The sequence below is a fragment of the Notechis scutatus genome, chromosome 2 (assembly GCF_049901735.1).
Source record: "Notechis scutatus isolate UNSWTSFEM ecotype Mainland chromosome 2, rNotScu1.2, whole genome shotgun sequence".
Taxonomy (NCBI): Eukaryota; Metazoa; Chordata; class Lepidosauria; order Squamata; family Elapidae; genus Notechis; species Notechis scutatus.
The window spans coordinates 165711563-165732149 of NC_142010.1; the positions used below are offsets into that span (position 1 = coordinate 165711563).

Below are 20587 nucleotides of genomic sequence, written 5' to 3' on the forward strand. Positions count from 1 at the left end.
TTTAGGTCTCTAAATGGTACATAATTGCTGCTGTAATTGAGTCGATCCATCTTGCCACTGGTTATCATATATATTTATATTTAGTATATGTTTACTTTTTTACAAGTTCAGCATACAGAGTAAAATGTTCCTTGATGCTTTTCACATTTTCAACAACAACTTCACACGTAACTTCATACATCTTAGATAATCTCTCTAGGGACATAGTACATCATTTTATAAATGAATGATACTAAACTTTGAAAATACAGGTATGTCAGTTGTTTTATTATTTTTCTATAATTTATGATGATGATGATGATGACAGTGTACACAGCAAATGAGATAACTATGCTGGGTTTCGTATCACAAATAACTAGTCAAATACTTCCCAAGTGTTTAAGACTGTGTGATGTATCAGAGGATTATGTGAGCAGTTCCCAGTAAGGTGGCCTTCTGCAGCTGACCAATGGTGATCTTGTCAGTGCCAATTGTTTTTGAGTGCTTGCCTAGGTCTTTAGGCACAGCACCCAGTGTGCTGAGTACCAGTGGAACCACCTGCACTGGTTTATGGCACAGTCTCTGCAGTTCGATTCTCAAGTCCTGATATCTGGTGACTTTTTCAAGTTGTTTCTTGTTGATTCTGCTGTCACCAGGTATGGCAATGTCTATTATTATTACTACTACTACTACTACTACTATGTTCATTTGTGTCCGAATCTTAGTGACTGCCTGGAGAAGTCTCTGCAGTTTTTTTGGCAAGGTATTTCAGACCTAGCTTCCTATCGCCTCCTTCCTTGGGTTGAGAGAAACGGGCAACATTCTGGCCTTTCATAGGGCAAAGTTAGCACTTCACTTTTAAAGGAAGGCCAATCTTTTCTCTCCAAAAACCCCCCACTATGTTTAGAGCAAACATCTGCGCTGGTCTTGATGGAGAGGCAGAGGAATGGAGCAGGCACCCTCTGCTAGAAGAAAGAGTTTTCTTCATTCATTAGGATATTGTGGACTGATAAAAGAAAAATATTTATGTTTTATTAAATTACTCTGCTAGTTCAGATCGTGTAACGTGCCTAAGATTTAAACAATGATCCTGTTCTGGAGGAATGTAAGACTGAGACTGATCAGATAAACTTTTACTGGGAAGATCTCTTTGAGTTCGCAAAGTTGCTTTCCTTATTTAATTAGAAATTAATTGAAAACACTCCTGCCTCAATCGTTCTATCCCCAAAACCTGAATTTTTCGCAATAGATTAGTTTCTTAAAATATCCCCACCAATTTGACTATAATTATGTCACTTCATGTCCTCTTGAAATAAAATCAGTCATGAAGATCAGAGAGTAATAGGAATAGAAAGTAATGCGTGAAACCACAGCACACTCATGCCTTCCTTTTCTTTCAAGAATGAAATGAAATGCAAATTGCATAGATAAAATATGAGGTGAATGGAATGGTTTTGTTAGATGAATTATGGCTGGTAAGGAAGCAAATTAATGCAGAATGAAAATGTTAGAGCTAGGAAATACAGGGGAAAGGCTGTATTAAAATTACCCTGTTATACTGAACATAATGAAATGATCATATCCAATTTCACCTCAGCTTTATCACCAAATATAGTACACCTTATGTCCCATTTTTATAAGTATTTATATAGAAAGAGAACCACAAGTCTGTAAACTGAGCTTGTGTCGGGCTGGCTTTTCTCTTTTCAAGTTTTCCTTTATGGATCTCCACAGGTTGAAGTGGTTATATGATTTTAGGCCACCATATGTACCAACTTTTAGCATTGGATTTTATTCGCTTTTACCATTTTGCAGTAATTAGTCAATCTCTGTTGGAAAGAGAGAACCAAATTACATCCATGTTTAAAAGAGTGGTAAGCTGGAATGTTCAACTTTGTAGATCTTTGTAGATCTTTTTTCTAGCAATTATTTGAAAATGCAAGCAAAGATCAAATCAGTTTTAAACAGGCAGCCAGGCAACTTTTAGACTTCACCTGGTAGCTCAGCAGCCTTCCTCAGAACAATATAATACTGATAAGGAGTGTCTTAAGTTTACTTCTAAAAATTGTCAGGTTCTTCTCTTTTGCTCTCCTTTCTAGAAGAAGTAAAAAGAAAAAGAAAAAGAGGCCGAGGTTTTAGCATTTGTTTTCTGAAAATCGTATCATTCATAAAATTACAATTATTTATTTTAGCTTTATGAAATTTTATGCTACGAAGTTGGAGATACAGTACTTATCCCTAGGAGACAAATCTGGTACAAATTTCTAGAATGTGGCCACTGAAAAACTTGGAGGCCTCTTTTGAAATATTGATGGTCACATTAAATAACAGAGTGAATTATTGGCATGATATAGTTCTTCATGTTCAGAATATATTTGTGAAGAAAATGTCAATTCGATTTGATTATGTTCAGTAGCCAAAGCTCAACTTCACACACTTATTACACTAAACAACAATATAAAAATAAAAAAAACTTGCCTTATTCTACAAATGAAATTTGAATCATTGTTGATGTTCAACGACTTTACTGCATAGAATGAGGAGGACTCCTGTATGTTAGCTGTAAAAATCGAAACAAGCCATTAGGGGACAGCAAAGAGGTATAACTTCCTGCCTTTCAGTCCTTTTAGTGGTTGTCTCGATTTTTGCTGTCAAGATATTGTAACCTAAGTAGTAAGAGGGCAGAACTCAAAGATTTGCATAGGGTAGTTGTGGTTTCAAAAGGAATTGATGATGGATAACAGTTCTAGAAAAGACTCTAGGAAGTGCTGCAGATAGAATCACTTTTCATATAGAACATATTTGTATTGGGATAGGATTATTTTCTTAAAACGTTGGTGTCGTCCCCCACCCCACCCCCGTCAATGGTCCCTCCAGTCTAAAAACAAGATGGCAATAGATACAAAAGCTGTAAATTAGCCAGAGCATCACAGGAGGAAAATTAAGTTCCAAACTGCTGACAAGATTAATATGCAGTTGATGGGAAGCACTTTCACACCAGGGTGCCAACAAATAAACACAATTCAAAAATACCATCCCTGCTGAAGGGGAGGATTTCCTGAGACAGAGAGCTCTGGGCCCTCTGTGCCATAAAGGTCTCATAGCATGAATTCCTAAAGTGGAACTTGATAGGGAAGATAGTGGTGGGAACAGGAAAGTAGGAGGTCACATTTCAAGGGTAACATTTTCAGTATAGAGAAACTAAATGGGGAGAAATGCAGGAAAGTTGTGTGGGCTGCACATAGAAACCGGAAGGTCAAGAGAAAACAGAATCATTTGCCTGGTTGGAGTGCTAAGATGGTTACTTTGCCCCAAGGCAAAGAAGAGGGAAGCGCCATTTTCCTTCTGCCAAGTATGTGGATGCCATTCCTAAGGAGAGCTTTTAAAAGTAATTATCAGGCTAGGGAAGAGAATTAAAGTTGCTCCCAGAATGTAATCTACTTAAAGATGCGATCACATCTTCTTCTCTAAGTTTAGGGTCATTTTCTCTCAAGCACATATGCTTTCATCATCTTTAACAGGTTTTTGAACTTCTTGACAATAACTGACAATGGCATTTGTTGCAAGTTTCTCTCCATCTCATGTTCTATGAGTGGAGTGTAATGATTAGCTAACCAAGCATTTTATTCAATGGAAACACTAATGCAGAAACACATTTTTGTTTGTTTTTATTGTTGTATGATCTTCATCAGATTGTGGATTTTTTTTTCAAGAGATGCCTATTACTTCTGTACCTAGATAGGTTTTTTTTTTTTTTTTTTCCAATGTATGAAAATAAGTTTACAAGATACTTTTTAATTTTAAGACAATGCGCTGCCTTTATTGTGGTCTTATGACATCTTCTTTGTTATGTTTACATATTCAGTAATGCAGTTACAATACATTTGCCTGGCTGGTTTCCTAAATGCTACAGATTGTACTCAAGCCCAGTGCAGTGCAACAGGATTAATAGCAATGAACACACACAGTAGTGGCCCAAAATTGCTATCAGATTTTAATACACAATAAAAAATTGTGATAAGCTTAGTATTGGGTGATTGTTTTTTTAGTGAAGTAGATTTGGAATTGATGAGTTAGACTGAATGCACTATTACTGTTTCCTTACATGTGAGTCTGCTTCAATGGATATGATTATATGAATCTGACTTGCTGTTGTCTTTTTCCTGTTCTGTCATTGACTATATCTTATGAAATGAAGATATTCGAACCCAATTATCTATAGATTTCAGTAAAATGCTAATAAAATGCATTTGTTTGTGAGTAATCATTACAAATACTATGAGATTTACTTGAAAATTGACAAATGTAAATCTTCCCATAATTTAAAAAGATTAATTATTATTTGAGAATTTTGCAACACACTGTATATTTTGAAAAAAATATAGCCTAGGTATACTAATGGCTTACTTTACATTTGTTATTTCAGATATTTCTTAGAAAGGTTAAAACTGTAGAGTCTTTGATGCTCTCTAAGCTTGGTTATTTGCTTATGTGTTAATTGCTTTGCTTTGCAATTTGCAATGTAAAAACTACAATATGTAGCTTGAGAAAAGAAATGATGGTGAGCCCAGATGTGTGGACTTATCATCAAATAGTAACTTTCATTCAAAGTGAACCTACTCTTAAATCTAAATAAGAATTGGAATTAGAGGAACATGTCTGTCATTGGTTTACATATGTATATAATTCAAAGAAAGATTTAAACTAGACCAAAACAAGTTTTGGGTTTGACCTTGCAAAATATATATTAAAAATTGTATTGTGTGGTAATGATGAACATGTTATTGCCAAGATTTATAAACTGTTATTGAAATTGAATTTTGAGAATGAATATGTGAAGCAAGGCACAATTCAGTGGTCAAAGAATATAGGGAACAAATGTAGACGAAGGGTTTAAAATTTACATTCACTTATAACTTAATTTTTTTTAATAAAATGATGTACCATTGGTATTTAACACCTGATAAATTGTCAAAGATGTATAAAGGCACAAATATAAATATAAGGAAGGATCTTCCTACCATCTTTGGTGATCTTGTGATAAAGAAAAGAAATACTGGGATAAGTTTCATATTGTAATTCCTCAGATTTTTAACATGAATATCCAAATTAAATCAGACACTTTTTTTCTAGGTTTAATGGACAAAGAACTTGAAAAAAAAATGAAATTTTCTTGACAGAAGCAGAAACAAAAATTGGAGGATATATTAATTCCCATAGTGGATAAATTGATGGAACTAGCTATATGCTTTAAAAAGAAGAATGCATCTAATTTTGTTTCTATCATCTGGAAACTGCTTCTGGATTTTGTGCTTGAGATGGAAAAACTTTAATTTGGGGATTTATTGATTAGACAAGTGTTTTTTTCTGTATAGAAATGACTACTGCTATGCAAAGTAAAAAGTTGAGGCTGTAACATTATTATGTTCATTCTACTGCACTGAAAAGAGTTAGAAGTTAATGCTTGTTTTTCTTTCTTTCTTTCCCCTTTCTCCTATACTTCTCTCTTTCTCCTTTTCCTCATTCCTATTTCCCCACTATTTTAGTTTCATTTATATTTTACACCGTCATGAGTTCAATGAAATTATATTATTAAAAAGATTGCTAACCATGACTTAGAACTCTTTAAATGCTCCATTTAAAGACCCAACATTACGAAGAATACCTAGTTACAGCTGGTATTAACAAAATATAGAAACATTGCTTATTCTGAGGTGTGAAACCAGTACTTTTTATTCCTTCCTTCCTGGTGTAATAATTTCTCTTGATTTCTGATTTCTAAGCAGATATTTTAAGATTTCCTCTTTTGCCTTTTCTTTCCATAGAAAGAAAATTGGCATGGTAAAAGTGACCTTCAGGGTCAAGGATACTACACTGCTTCGGGCTGACACAGTAATATGTGTGTTGACAGATCTATTTCACCAGCTGTGTAGCAAACTATGAGCAAATCAGCTTATTGCTAATTCTTCTTTGGCTAGCTGATTTCCTTGCTAAATTTTTAGTTTTCCGTGTAATCATTTATTTCTTTTGCACTTCAGAAAGCAGCAGACAGTTCCAAAGTTATCACAAGTAAAATAAAAGAGATATGTAAGTTACCCCTTCTATCCATTTCCTCTTCTATTCCCACCCTCCCCGCTAAGATCCCTTCTAACTCTGTTGTTCTGTATTTTGTATTTCTATTTCTCTGCAACAATTATTGAAACAGTGTTCCATACCTTTCTGATTTTTAAATGATGTAAATTCATGCTTAGCAAATTTTCTTTCTAATTTTCCAATCTATTTGGTTGGATTCTTCTCTTTGATGATTTCTGTTCCTCCTTTTTTGTTAACTGATTTTAACTTCATAACGAGAGCTAAAAAAATTTTTTCCTGCTGCTACCTGCAATCTCTGTTTTGTTTTCATTTCTGATTTGTGTCCCTGTACTAAATCAACATACTTCATATCCAAGGAGAGGGGAACATCCCCCCACTTTAAGCAAAATAGGAAACCCTGTTTCATAGTCAAACACTGACCTGTCAGACTTCCTTAAGGACATTTAAGGATTGGAAGAAAGGGTACTTCCATTCCTAATAGCCAGTAAAAAAAAAGCTATTTAAAGTAAGAGGGAAAGGGCAATACTTATGCAGCTTCAGAGGCTATTATAGGGGCACAAATGAAACCCAAGTACAGCCTTCTCTTTCGTAAATGTAGAAAATGATATCCTAAATAGGACTCATGCTGGCAAAGAGTTCTCTCTCGCTCATACAGAGAAGGGATATACAGTTCTGCTGACAAACTATTCATCTTCACAATAGGACAAACCCTTCAAGTCAATGACCTTTTTTGGTCATGTGCACAATCAGTCCTTTCATTTAGACTATCACCAAAATGCTTTCATTAGCATGAAATCTTGAGTGTGAACCAGGAATGTAACATGGGAGTCATTCTTAATATTTCATGATTTTTGGTAGCTGATTGTATGGGGTAAGTTGCCACTACACAGTTAAATATGAATTTATTATAAATAAAATAAAACCTTTATTTTAAACATGATGGAGGAACTAGCAAAGTAGATTCATTGATTTTTAAAGATTTGTTTGGATAAGTTGAATGTGGGGAGATGGCAATTCCAACTCTATATTTTAAGATAAAAGGAAAAATAACACCATGAACAACCAGGTATAATATTAATAGAAGCATTCTTAAAATATTTGCATGTATTTTTCCAGATTAACAGCAAGAGCACTTAGACTTTTATATTACTCTGTAGTGGTTTTCCAGCCCTCTCTAAGCAGTTTACTGAGTCAGCATATTGCCCCAAATAATCTGGGTCCTCATTTTACCAACCTCGGAAGGATGAAAGGCTGAGTCAACCTTGAGCTGGTCAGGATTTAACTCCTAGCTGTGGGCAGAGTTAGCCTGCAATACTGCATTCTAATCACTATGCTACCATGGCTCTATTATGAAGATTATTATCTTCCTAATAATTGTTTATAGCAAGTTTAACTAATTTGTTTGAGATTTTATCACCACCTAAAGACTATTATTGATCAATCATTTAAATATGTGACTGATTGATTGGATAAATTGAATTATATCTGCTTACAGAACGTGAGCAATAGATATCATTGAGAAACCCCATTCGTGTTTAGAAGGAAAGAACTAACTAGTTGTCAAATAATGGTTGTTTCTTGTATAAAGATGTTTTAGAGCCAAAACCGTATATTGGTTAATACTGATGGATTGATCTTCTTGCAACTGATAAAACATTTAATCTTTAAATCCATAAGTCTAGCAAGTAACAGTAAAAAAAAGTTTAAAAAGTAAAAGTATTGAGGTTATACACATACACACACCTTTTATAGTTCTCTTCTAAAATGTTTATTGTGGAATAGTTGAAATGTACCCACCATACAGCATAGTATCATGTCAGAGATTAATTTCTTCAGTAATGCCAGAGGAATCACTCTAATGGTCTGAAGTTCAATTCGGCACTTTCTCTTTTGCTTTTCCAATAAAATGAACCTTGATCATTAATCCAGGCCCCTGGAGGTAACCTGAGTTTCAGAGAACTATAAAAAGTTGTAAGCAAGCAAACTTTGTTTCACTCAAATGGATAGCTATGCTGGCACTTGGCTCAGTTTTAACCATGGATTGCTTTCCACTATTGGCATTGATTAGCACAAGAGTTCCTGTACACTGGTCTGAAGTTTGACAAACATGATGTGTTTTTAATAACAAAATAACACTAGAACTGATCCTGAGTTAGTAATGTTCAGGGGTTCCTTCCACAGCTCTAGATTCAATTCACACCATTAACAGGTTGCTCAAGTAATCCCCTGTTATTAACAGCCACTAGCCTTGCAATGAAGGAAGTGAGAAGTTCTCCCACAGCTCTAACTCTGCACTATTTCCCTTTTCAAGCAATCAAATAAAATATTTATTATGTCATAGATCAGTATGATTAACATGGGATAGAGTCATTAAAAAAATACAAAGCACATACCAAGAGTAAAAAAAAAAATCTAAAAAATCTGAAAAGTTAGAAGATATAAACAAATTAAAAATTAAATGTATCTATGGAAAAAAATTCCCTTCTCTCCTTTATGGGTGGTCTGGATTTGCCTCAATCTCAGGGCCTCTACCAGAGGCTGGGAGATTGAGGGTTCTGTGCAGGATCTTAGCTGTTCCCAGCACTGCAATTTTCTGGACAGAGAGCCCTTAGGTCCTTGGACCTGTTGGAGCCAGTCTCCCAGCATGGGGGTCACATCCCCAAGTGCTGCTACCACCACTGGGACCACCATCACCACTGCCGTCTTCTGGTCTACTATCAAGATGCCTAGTTGATTGGCCACCACTCCTCTCCCTTGCATTCATTATATTCATATCAGATCATGTGGGGCATCTAGACTCTCACCCCATCTCTGGTTTATCTGTGGGGCCTGGTGGCATGACTTTTGGATCTTACGACAAATGCCTGGGAGTTCAGAGTACCTGTTTCCCTCCTTCGCCCCATTTTAAATTGCAATAGGGAAGGACATGTTGGCAACATTACATCTGCTGGTTGTCCTGTCCTAAAGAAAGAGTCATGGGGGACCCTCAAGAGCCTGGTTCTTGAGAGATTGTTGGTGCCCATCTACCTTATTTCTTTATTGTCCCTGCATCCCTGTTTAGTGCCAAGACAGCTGCCAGTAGGAACACCAAGCACTTGTCGACCCTGAAGCTAACATATGTGTAGCCATATTTTATTGTAGCCTTTGTATATTCTTTTTAAAAATTTTCTTTAGGGTTTCTGCAAAGAATTTTTTTAATGGTGCTTCAGGCTCGCCAGATTCTAGCAGCAGGAAGGAAGATTGTAGAGATGAGTAGGGAATGTTATGGCTAAAAGGTGCCTGCAGCTAACAGAAGGTGGAGCTTGGAGGCATGGGACTGATGGACTGTGCGCTGATTGGAGAATGGGGGGATGTTTCAAACTTTTGCTTTTACTGAGTGTAATTCCGGGTCTGGTCAGAGTCGGAATTACACCAAGACTTTGCCAATTTGACATATTCCTAACAAATTTGGTGAAAAATAGACTTTGATGAAAAATGGATGCCCTGGACTTTTATTCTGAGAACATATTACTTGGAACCTTGACAGCACTTGATTATCAAAGGAGGGCTTGCCTGGTGGTCACCCATCATCGTGAGTGGATTGATTGCAACACAAGAAATTAATTCCTCTTAATGGAGAGTTATCAAAGTCTCTTTAGTCATCAAGTCTCTGTACTTGATATGAGACCTTGCAAGTTGCAGCTCCTGCACACAAGCCAGAGTGACAGTGCTTGCATTATTAATTAATTGAGTTCATGCATCATGTTAAGCCATTGTTTAGCAATGGCTTATTGAACAAACGATAAACATGGTAGGATGCACACAACACACTATGCCCAAACCAGAGAGGTCTCAATGTGCCACCCCCTGAAAACTTCCTTCCTTTCCCTTGAAAGGAAACAACATTTAAAAACCAAGTGAAATGTCCCATGAAGGCACCAGTGTTGCCAGCCGCTCCTTCAGCTTGAAAAAGTGTGCCCTGGAACATGGTTTTCAATATTGCTCTGCCTGAATTGATATGGCCTGGAGACATCAAGGGTAGAATTGATGATCAACAGTTGTGGGAATGGAAGCCAGTTGGAGGTGGATGATGAAAGGGGATCTAGGGTAGTTCATGAATCAGGCCTTCAATGAATGCAATACTAAGACTTTTTCCCAGTTCCTGAATCCCAAACAGCAGCAATAGCTCCATACTAGCAGTTGCTTGGAAGGGATGGGTGAGGCTCCCCAAGTGTATCCAGTAGCCCTGGGAGACTCCAGAAGGCTGGGCAAGATGATGGGTTGAGGATTTGATACAGCCTCATGGCTCCTATCAATCCAAAATGATAAAGGCATTCAGGAGAATGTTGCATTGATTTATTCATACATCTCCTAACCTTTCCAGCTTCGTGTCTTTGAATGGACTCTGATTAAGTTTAGACAAGGCCCACATGCAAGCTTTGAAGATGTGGCGGCAGCAGGGAAATCCAGATGATGTGCTGGTATTTGTAGCTGCCTCTGTGTTACCTATGGTGGTTTGACATTGAAATGAGACACAGGGAACTGTCTCTGAGAAATGCCAACCCTGAGAGAACTCAGGTAGCAGTATTTATTGAGAAAAAACACAAGCAAAATATACAGTATGCATATTCAGAAAACAATGACCTCAACAGGAGATTACTTCACCAGCATGAGAACACACAATCTTGGAAAGTCCCAGATGTTACCTTGCTAGGGTGAGATCATACAGCCACGGAAAGTCTCATGGGAAAGTTTGGAAAGTCCCATGAGAAAGCACAACTGTGTATCTTGTACCTTGAACTTTCACCCATTTTCCTATTCCTTCTAAACTGGCAGAATCAAAACAGAATGAGGCACTCTGAGCAAAGATACTCCTACCCCCACCAAGAATGCCCACATCTTCCTAGACTTACTGCTAGTTATACAAAGGCCTTACAGAAAATGATAAAATGATCAATAGGTTATATTACCACATTCCCTCCTTTTTTATTTATTCAAAGATAGGGGTGTTTTAGTGGCATAGTACACAGTTCCCTCATGACCTGATCCCTCACGCCGGAAGACTGAGGTACACATTTGTAATAGATTAGGAATACATTGAATAAAACAACATAATAAGATACATATAGCAATAATAATAACAACCCCTTGCAATAAGGAGCGAAACCATGATCCATCAGGAAGCCAGGACCACAGACTGTCCCAGAATGATGCATTAAACCCATCGGCTCCAGATTGATGCTGAGCAATACGATCTTCCATGTCCTGAACAGTTTTTGTAATGTTTGGCTCATAATTATGTATAAAAACACAACAATGTGAATGAATTAAAGCACAAACTCCTCCTTGGGCAGCTAACATAATATCTAAAGCATATCGATTTTGCAAAGTAACTGTACGAATTTCAGACATTTCTACATTAATCATCTTAATATTCTTTATAGTATCATTAAACATAGCAACAGTAAAATTATTTAAAATATGAATATCCCTATAGTTCATAGCAATTCCCAAAGGCGGGATAAGACCTCGAGAAATTTGTGTCCATAGATTACCTCCCATGGTTAGACCCGAATCCAATTCCCGACGATTTCGGATCCGAACCTCAGGAGGTAATGTATCTAACTTATAGATAACCGGAATGACAAACCCCAAAGTACATGTCCCTGACCAATTTGCAGGGATTTGTTGATATGCCCACAGTCCACATAAAAACCAAAACCCTTCCAACTGTACATAACCTTGTTGACTTGCCGCTTGCATCAGCTGTTTCATGTCTAGATATTGATACTGGCCAAATGCGTCAGACTCATTTTTCCCATTTACCCAAATTATGTTGTTCTCTGAACCATTTGTCCACTTAATAGTGTAATTGCAGACACTATGATTCCCCAAGAATTGTGAGTTTGTAATGTTTTGGAAACATAAATGTGCTGGAGACTGCAGTGCAGTCTTCACCTTGACCGTGAAGTTCATGGCATATGAAATGTTATGCTTTCCGGTCTGCAAAGTAGACCGATTAAATGGAACTCCATGTAGAGTCAGTCCTTCTCCCACTCTCCCAGGAAGGTGCATACACAACCAACAATTGGTGATGTTCAAGTTTTTGGCAGTTGTGCGCAAATCTTTAATGTAATTATTATCGGTCCACAAATCATCGCCCAAATCTCCGGCACGCTGAACATGCTGTCGCTGCTCTCTCCGCACCCGAGCAGCCCAGGACAGATTAGGCAGAATCAGCAGGATCAGGAACCACAGATGCGCCATCCTGCTCCTCCGAAACTTCCTTCACAGGTGCCTGCGAATGATCAGGCCGAACACACCGACCAGGAACCCAACGAATTTGACCAAGATGTTCAACTGCTGCATAACCACGTCCCCATGTTATCAGCTCAGCAGGAACCCATGCCGGATCCGGAAGGAACCGCACCAACACCCGAGGTCTCACTGCATCTGTAGAAGGAGAAGAAAAATGCCTGCTGGCCGCGCCGCAGGGGGTTACCAGACAAATTTAAAAAATTTAAAGTATATAAAGCTAGATTTAATTGATCTTGAATCGCCGGAAGCCCCAGGAGCTTCCCTCCTTTTTATTTAATTTAGTCAACATGGTCTTGAGCGTGGAATTATGACGTTCTACAATAGCCTGCCCAGTAGAATTGTATGGAATGCCAAATTTATGTTCCACGGACCATTGTTTGCAAAACTGATCAAAACCGGTGCTCGATAAGCCGCACCATTATCAGTTTTTAAAGTTTTAGGTGTTCCAGCAACTGAAAAAGTCTTAATGCAATGATTGATGACATGTTTAACCATCTCACCTCTTTGAGGGGTAGCCATTAAAAATCCTGAGTAAGTATCCACAGTTACATGTATATATTTCCAGGGCGCAAATGGCGGATATTGAGTAACGTCCATTTGCCAAATCATTGAAGGTTTCAACCCTCTGGGGTTAACTCCCATAGGGATATTCGTGCCCTGCTTTGAACAAGTTGGACATTGTTGAATTATGGCAGCAGCTTCTGCAGTAGTAAGTTTAAATTGCTGTGCCAATGCTTTAGCGTTTTGATGAAAATAACTATGACTATCCCATGGCTGGACAGTGAGGACTGAAGTTACAGCACTGTCAGCTTTGGCATTACCTTGTGATAAAATTCCAGGCAAATTACTATGACTACGAATATGAGCAACAAAACACACATTCACACGCTGCTCCAAACATCCTTGTAACAACAAAAGCAATCTTAAAATATCAGGTGATATTCCAGGAGACAAATAAGAACCTGCTACAAAGGGTAACAAATTATACACATACAATGAATCCACTATTAAATTAAAATCCTGATTGTGAAAATTTTGAAAAGCCAAAACTACAGCAGCAAGTTCTGCCTGCTGGGCAGACTTCTGCTCTGAAGTCACTTTTGTATGCCAAATTCCAGATTTATCTTTCCAAACACAAGCACCAAAACTTTCCCTCCATCAGTAAAAACTGTAGGAGCATCTGATATGCCCAATGGTATCCTTTCTTACATTTCGGGCACACTGATTTAGGACGAACACCCTGTCCCATTGATCTCTTATTCTGCTGACTTTGACCTCCTCCAGGAGCCCGACATTGCGCTTTAAAATGTCCAGGCTTCCCACAATTGAAACAATTCCCCTTTTGAGCATGTCCTGTTTGTAAAGCCAGAGCTAAAGTTTCCATGTTAAAGACTGACTTCCTACCTTTCTACATGCATTAATCAAATCTGCGATTTCTCGCTCCCCACTTGCTACCAGTGGATTTAAAATCTTTTTGCAATCTGTGTTAGCTTGTTCTACTGCTAACTTAAAAAGCAACTCTTTCTGGGCGAATTGATTATCAATTTGTCTTTCAATAGCCAATTTCAGTCTGCTAATGAAATTTTCATAGGGTTCATTGTTCCCTTGTTTGATGTTAGTAAAGGTCTTCTCACCACCTTCGCCGTCAGGGAGAGACCCTATGGCTTGAAAAATTATTTGTGGGAGAAGAACGAACCCCTCATCAGGCATACCATCTCTCTGTTGTTCCACTGTTGTAAAATTACCAGCTCCGTAAAGCTGATCTGGGGTAACATTTGCTGTTCCCCTCTGGACTGCCAGCTGTCTCCATTTCTGATCTAACACCAAATATTGAGCTGGAGTTAAAATCATATTCAACAGAGCTTTCCAGTCAGCCGGAATCATTTTATTTCCATAACCAACTGCTTCTAACAATGCCTGAGTATATGGCGTTCTAACACCATATTCTTTTGCTGCTTGCTTAACTTCCCTCAAAATTCTGAGCTGTAAAGGCTTCCACTCCCGCTGCGGATTTAATGCAGCATCCATGACAATTTCTACTGGATTAAGTTGAACTTCTACTCCAAACTCCACCAAATCATCTCCTGATAATTCCCCTCTATTCTTTGCTTCTTGAATAGCTGCAGTAACTGCATCCACCTGAACCCTTAAAGGTAAACTCTTATCCTCTGACAAAGTATTTCTAGCGCCAGACAGTCCCCAGATTTATCTGGAGGTGCCGTGGCGGCAACAAACGATACCGCATGGTAAAGCGGCAAACCTTCTTCGGGGGTGATAGGAGCGGTTGTTCATAAGTAGCTAATGCATCCATAATCACTCTCCAGGTTAACAAAATTGAAGAAGGGGCACGAGGTTCCTCGTGCAAAAATTTCCCTATCTTTTTCCAGGACTCTACTTTAATACTACCTCCCTCCGGATATGACTTAATATTTTTCCAAACATACTGTAGTAAGTCCTCAATTTCTTTCTTTCCTACAGCACAACCCCTACTGCCAATTCCAAACCCAAAACTATTCCCAATGATCCCTCTCAATTCCCTGATGTGCTCTTTCTGAGCCTTGAGAGATCTCCCCCATACTCACGAAAAGAATCTATCTTCGTCCAGCGAAGAAGATGAGGGCCCAGTCGGACGTCCGCGACGATGAGTATAGGATGCGGGAACGTATAGCTTTCAAGCTATCACGTCGGGGTCACCATTTATGGTGGTTTGACATTGAAATGAGACACAGGGAACTGTCTCTGAGAAATGCCAACCCTGAGAGAACTCAGGTAGCAGTATTTATTGAGAAAAACACAAGCAAAATATACAGTATGCATATTCAGAAAACAATGACCTCAACAGGAGATTACTTCACCAGCATGAGAACACACAATCTTGGAAAGTCCCAGATGTTACCTTGCTAGGGTGAGATCATACAGCCACGGAAAGTCTCATGGGAAAGTTTGGAAAGTCCCATGAGAAAGCACAACTGTGTATCTTGTACCTTGAACTTTCACCCATTTTCCTATTCCTTCTAAACTGGCAGAATCAAAACAGAATGAGGCACTCTGAGCAAAGATACTCCTACCCCACCAAGAATGCCCACATCTTCCTAGACTTACTGCTAGTTATACAAAGGCCTTACAGAAAATGATAAAATGATCAATAGGTTATATTACCACATTACCCACCCCCAAATTGTTAGAAGGAGAAGAGGGGAATTGGCTACTTTGGCAACTACTTCTTAATGTCTCTCTTAGACTTGGAGAGTTTCCTCAGTGACCAGGCTAAGCCCCTGCAGCTGTTTTTGCATGAAGAGCCTAGGGGTCCCATTAAAAGTGTGTAAAGTTTCTCTAGTGTCTAATGAGATGAAATGTCCAGGGCTTAATTATTTGGCTATCACACCCAACTCTCTGGCCACCTTGAGTCCAACAGGCTCAAAGGAGGGCCAGGCAATTAACAGTTGCAGCAAACCAACAACCACACTACCATCTCCTGGTAGCCCCACCTTATGGTCAACAGGAGAACATGCTGGCCTCAAGGGAACCATTCAGCCTCCAAGACAAGTGCCTGAAGATGGAGGAAAAAGAAGACCAGAAGAACAACATAGGAAAAGATTGTGTTTTCTTTATCCATCAAAACAAATGAGTTGAACAATAACTAAACAAAAGAAAGGTGCCCTCTTAGTGAAAGGGGTCATCTGTCTCCCACTCCCCACCTTCACACAACTGTCCTTGAAGGCAGGGGTGGGATGCGACAGGTATAACAATGGTTCGGTGATTTACATTTTGCAAATTTACGTTTTTCAAAATTGGACATAAATAAAACACCCACCACGAACTTTGTTTCAGAAGGTTTGAAGTGCTTAGTCAATTATTTCTTTCCACCTGGCCCCTTTCTGAGTGGTGGGATTTTTGGGAGACCCCTAATATCATTTCATGATCTTTCAAGGTGAAAAGACAAAATGGTCAAGAGTGAGGTGGCCAATTGAGCTGACCTGGGTGAACAACCTTCCCGGGAGATCTGGCTTTTGATTTCCAATCCAAGGGGTTGCATCCAGACTTAGCCAGACCTAGGGGAATTATGGGAGCATCCTGTTTCAATGGGTTTAAGCAAAATAATGTTTTTTGCCCTCAAAATATTCTTTAGGTCTTATTGATGCTTGAGGTTTGCAAGCCAAGCCACCAATAATTGCCACTGTCCCCTGCTGGCTTGTAAAATCCTTTGAGGTTTTGGAAAAAGCAGCATAAATAATTCAGCAAGAAGTGCCAGCCAACATTTCTGCAGGGGGGACCAAGCTGACTTGCTAATCTGGTAAGTTAAGTGACTGACTTTGTGGGATGGAGTTTTAGCAACAGAGCTCAGATCTCCACAGAATTGAGGTTGGGATGGAGAGTATTGGAGGGATGGGTCTCCTTCAAAAGTGCAAGGATCCTGACCACCTTCTGGTTGAATAAAGGTGGTGCCCAGCTGAGTTTTGCTACAATGGCACATTGCCCAGGTTGATTGCCTTGCTCCCTGCTCTGGGTTCTGACCCAGAAACTGATTCCTTCATGGTGCTGGAGAGGAGAAGCTGCTACAGGTCTCAAATGGACAAAGTGATCTGGGTCAGCCCTCAAAGGCTGGCTGTCCTCTGAAGAAGCTGGTCTGCAGCCTTAGAGCCAGTTTACTGAACAGACCATCCCCTGACATTCTCAAGGAAGGGACTCCTCAAGATTTTCAAAACCAGGGAATTGTGGCAAGAATTCATTCACATAATCTTCCATTTTGGGTTAAGGTTGTGAATGCAAGATAGATAGATAGATAGATAGATAGATAGATAGATAGATAGATAGATAGATAGATAGATAGATAGATAGATAGATAGATAGATAGATTTAATTGGCTCTCATTTTTAGGAACAATTGCCTCTGAGTTTCTTAACTAAGTTTCCTCGTAGAAAGTCCATGTTTTATTATAAGAAAATGCCTTCTGAAGAAGAAGCAGGCTAATGTCTGCCTACTTGGTTGCTTCCAGAACTGCTACCCAGAGATCCCAACAGGAAGCCCATGGATTGAACTCAGCCTCATTTTCAAAGGGTTAGGAGAAGTCCCTCTTTCTTTGTAACCTTATTGGGGTAGGGTATGGGATACGTCATAGTCCTTCAGTTAATTTTTCCCTGCCTTGTGTGGGTCTCTGCATCTATTTAGCAGCCAGAAAATGTGGCATAAAAGTAAAGGCTCTTTTGTAGAGTGTTTGATGAACAATGAGGGCACAAGGACTGTTAACAGCACACTCTTCCCTGAGGTGATAATCAATGTCTGGATGTAGAATTATGGGCAGCTCAGCAGAGTATCAGCGCAAGAGTTTCTAAGTGGATTCTGGACAGAGAAGGTTCAGTTGACGTTGACTTCCTTTCTGTTAATTTAATGTCTGGGAATGTTTAGATACACCTCCACCTTTGTGATCTCTGGAAGACTCTGCTGTCTGAATATCACCTGAGTGGCCACAACCAGGTTCCCAAGTTGCCTTCTCCTGCCTTCAGCTTTAATGCAGGAACTGAGTGCGAGAAGGGTAGAGAGCAGCCTCCTGATTCAGCACTGAGCTTAATACAGATGACTGTGAGGCCTGGCACTGGAAAAACTTCTTTATTTGCCTCCCATTAACTCCTTGCAAGATGCATTTACCAGATTGAGTAGGTGGTAGACCCATTGATGAAAGGATGTGAAGATATATGGAAGGACACAAAGGCTTTTGCCACAGGCATTACTGGGGTTCATGGAGGTTTGATGTGGTTGTATGTGATAGGTATGTGGCATATGGATTTTAGTGGCCTGGCCTGGTTGTTCATCTGCTGGCATGAGTCAGCAAACAAAGAGGGGAAAGGGGAGAAGAAGCACAATTGAAGGGCAACTGACTAGCTAGCCAGGGTTGTTGCAAGGAGATGTCAAGGCAGCAGTTCCATTGGTCCAAACTGGTGTTGGACAATGGAGCCCTGGAGGATACCCACCTTCTCAATTGCTGTGAGATGTGCTACTAGTCTGATTCAAAATGGGAAAGAGGGAGAAGGAGAGAAGGAAATAATACAAAATTGGCAGAGGACAAAAGTTGTAGAGTGAAGTTAAGTTAAATGAGAGCACAGAGCAGCCATCTGCTTCTGACTGGGGAAAAAGAAGAAAGGTCCATAGGTGGCTTTCCTGGAAGAAGGGTAACAAAGACCCAAAGAAATCTCCACCAAAGATGAGAAGGAAGGAAGGAAAGGTCCACTGGTCATTGGTGAAGTCTTGGTCTCTGCAGAAGAACTGGGCAGAAGACCCTGAGAGAGGTTCTCCCCAATGGAGAAATAGGAGGTATTTCTTGGAAGGTTTCCAAGAGAAGCCAAACCTTTGGGCAAGAGACCCAAATCCCAGCCCATGGCTTTCTTTTCACTTTCCCTCAATAAGCCCAGAAATGGGAGAGAGATGGAGAAAAAGGGGGCAGCTGGGGAGAGAGGGGGAGAGTCTCCTGGGGAAGTTAGGAAGAAACCAGACATCATGTGAAACCTGGAAATTTGTATACCTGTAGTGAATACTTCTTGTAAATCACTTCACTGCAAAGATTAAAAAGCATAAGAGCCTCCATTGTCTGTGTCAATTGCCACCCTTGCAAAGGAAAATTGACCTCTCATCCTACTGTGTCAAGGTGGTTATTGAGACTTGGTTTTTTTAAAATTTCTTTTAAATTTCTTTTTATCATTGTAGTGTGTTTTTATTATGGTTTGCAGCCCAGAGGTCCGTTGGTGGTATAAATTCGTTAAACAGAGAAATACATAATATTTTATGCATTGATGTTCCAACTGCAGGAGTGATGATCTGCTCTGGAATGTGCAGATGATATGGTTCCTGCTTTCTACAATGCCTGTTTCAGCCCATCTACCTTCTTTCTCATGGGTGTACTTCAGCTGGAAGAGGTTCATGTATGGCTGTCCATCCCCTTTGGCTCCATGTATGTCATGGCCGTGCTTGGGAACTGCACCATCCTCATTATCTGATGGAGCCAACTCTCCACCAGCCCATGTATCTCTTTCTTTTCATGCTGGCCGTAACTGACTTGGTGCTTTCCTCCTCCGCACTTCCCAAAATGCTGGCCATCTTCTGGTTTGACAGCAAGGAAATTGACTTCCACTCATGCCTCCTCCAGATGTTCACCATCCACTCCTTTGCCACAGTTGAATCAGGAATTTTCCTAGCTATGGCATATGACCATTATGTGGCAATATGTACCCCCTTGAGACACAAGACTATTTTAACCTCTTCAACTGTTGCCAAGATTGGGGTGGCTGCTGTTCTGAGGGGTTTCTTTTACATTTCACCCCTTCCTTTGCTTGTAAGAAGGCTGACTTGCTACCACACCAATATCATTGCACACTGTTATTGTGAGCACCTGGCTGTGGTGATGCTCTCCTGTGATGATACCTCCATCAGCAACATCTATGGTGTGACAATTGGCTTTGTGATACCCATCATTGACTCCCTGGGCATCGGTGTGTCTTATGTTTTCATCCTCCGGGCAGTGATGAATTTGGACACAGCAGAGGCCCGACTAAAATCTTTTAGCACTTGTAGCTCCCATATTTGTGCCATTTTAGCTTTCTACATCCCCATAGCAGTCTCTTCCCTGATCCACAGGTTTGGCCACCAGGTGTCTCCTCCAACGCATATCCTTCTGGCCAACTTCTATCTGATCTTTCCCCCTGTTTTAAATCCCATTGTTTACACTGTCCGGACCCAAGTAATGCAGAAGAAGTTAGTCAATATGCTATCCTGGACTCAGAGACCAACGAGAGGCCTTTTCTAAGCTGTCCAGAAACAGGTTTGTTTTTTTTTTTTGTGTGTGTGTAATGAGTCCACTGAATTAATATCAACCCTGAGCAGTCCAGATGGGAATGTCAATGTCCTGACACAACGCCTGAAACTTATCTGGGTTTGCATGGGGAGGAACAGGTTCAACCCTACCTAGGTCTAGTAGCTGAGGTTATTTGGAACCCCTGGACATGGAGATCTGGGGAGGTATCATCTTTAGTGTTGTGTGGGATGATACTTCCCCATCAACACTGCATACAATTTAGGGATTATCTTGGACTCACTGCTCTTCTGCAGGAGCCTGTGGCTCTACGACTAAGAAGGTCTTTTTCATCTCAACTGGGGTATCAGTTGTACTTATTCCTAGTACAGGAGGCCCTTGAGATGATCATTTATGCATTAGTCAGCTCATGGTTGG

At 39.7% G+C, this 20587-nt stretch overlaps 1 protein-coding gene and 1 long non-coding RNA gene across 2 annotated transcripts; one reads left to right on the forward strand and one right to left on the reverse strand.

Moving 5' to 3' along the window:
• Window positions 1-248: 248 nt before the first annotated feature.
• Window positions 249-6477, reverse strand: LOC148132385 (uncharacterized). Its single transcript, XR_015747934.1, has 3 exons — window positions 6195-6477; window positions 2454-2539; window positions 249-2070 (listed from the first exon to the last, which is right to left on the reverse strand). It is a non-coding gene; the product is annotated as an uncharacterized LOC148132385 (long non-coding RNA).
• A 12725-nt stretch (window positions 6478-19202) lies between these two features.
• LOC113417230 (olfactory receptor 52M1-like) lies at window positions 19203-20164 on the forward strand. Its single transcript, XM_026675510.1, is given in 2 exon segments — window positions 19203-19353; window positions 19356-20164. Coding segments are annotated over 2 exon segments (960 nt in total).
• The last annotated feature ends 423 nt before the right edge of the window (window positions 20165-20587 follow it).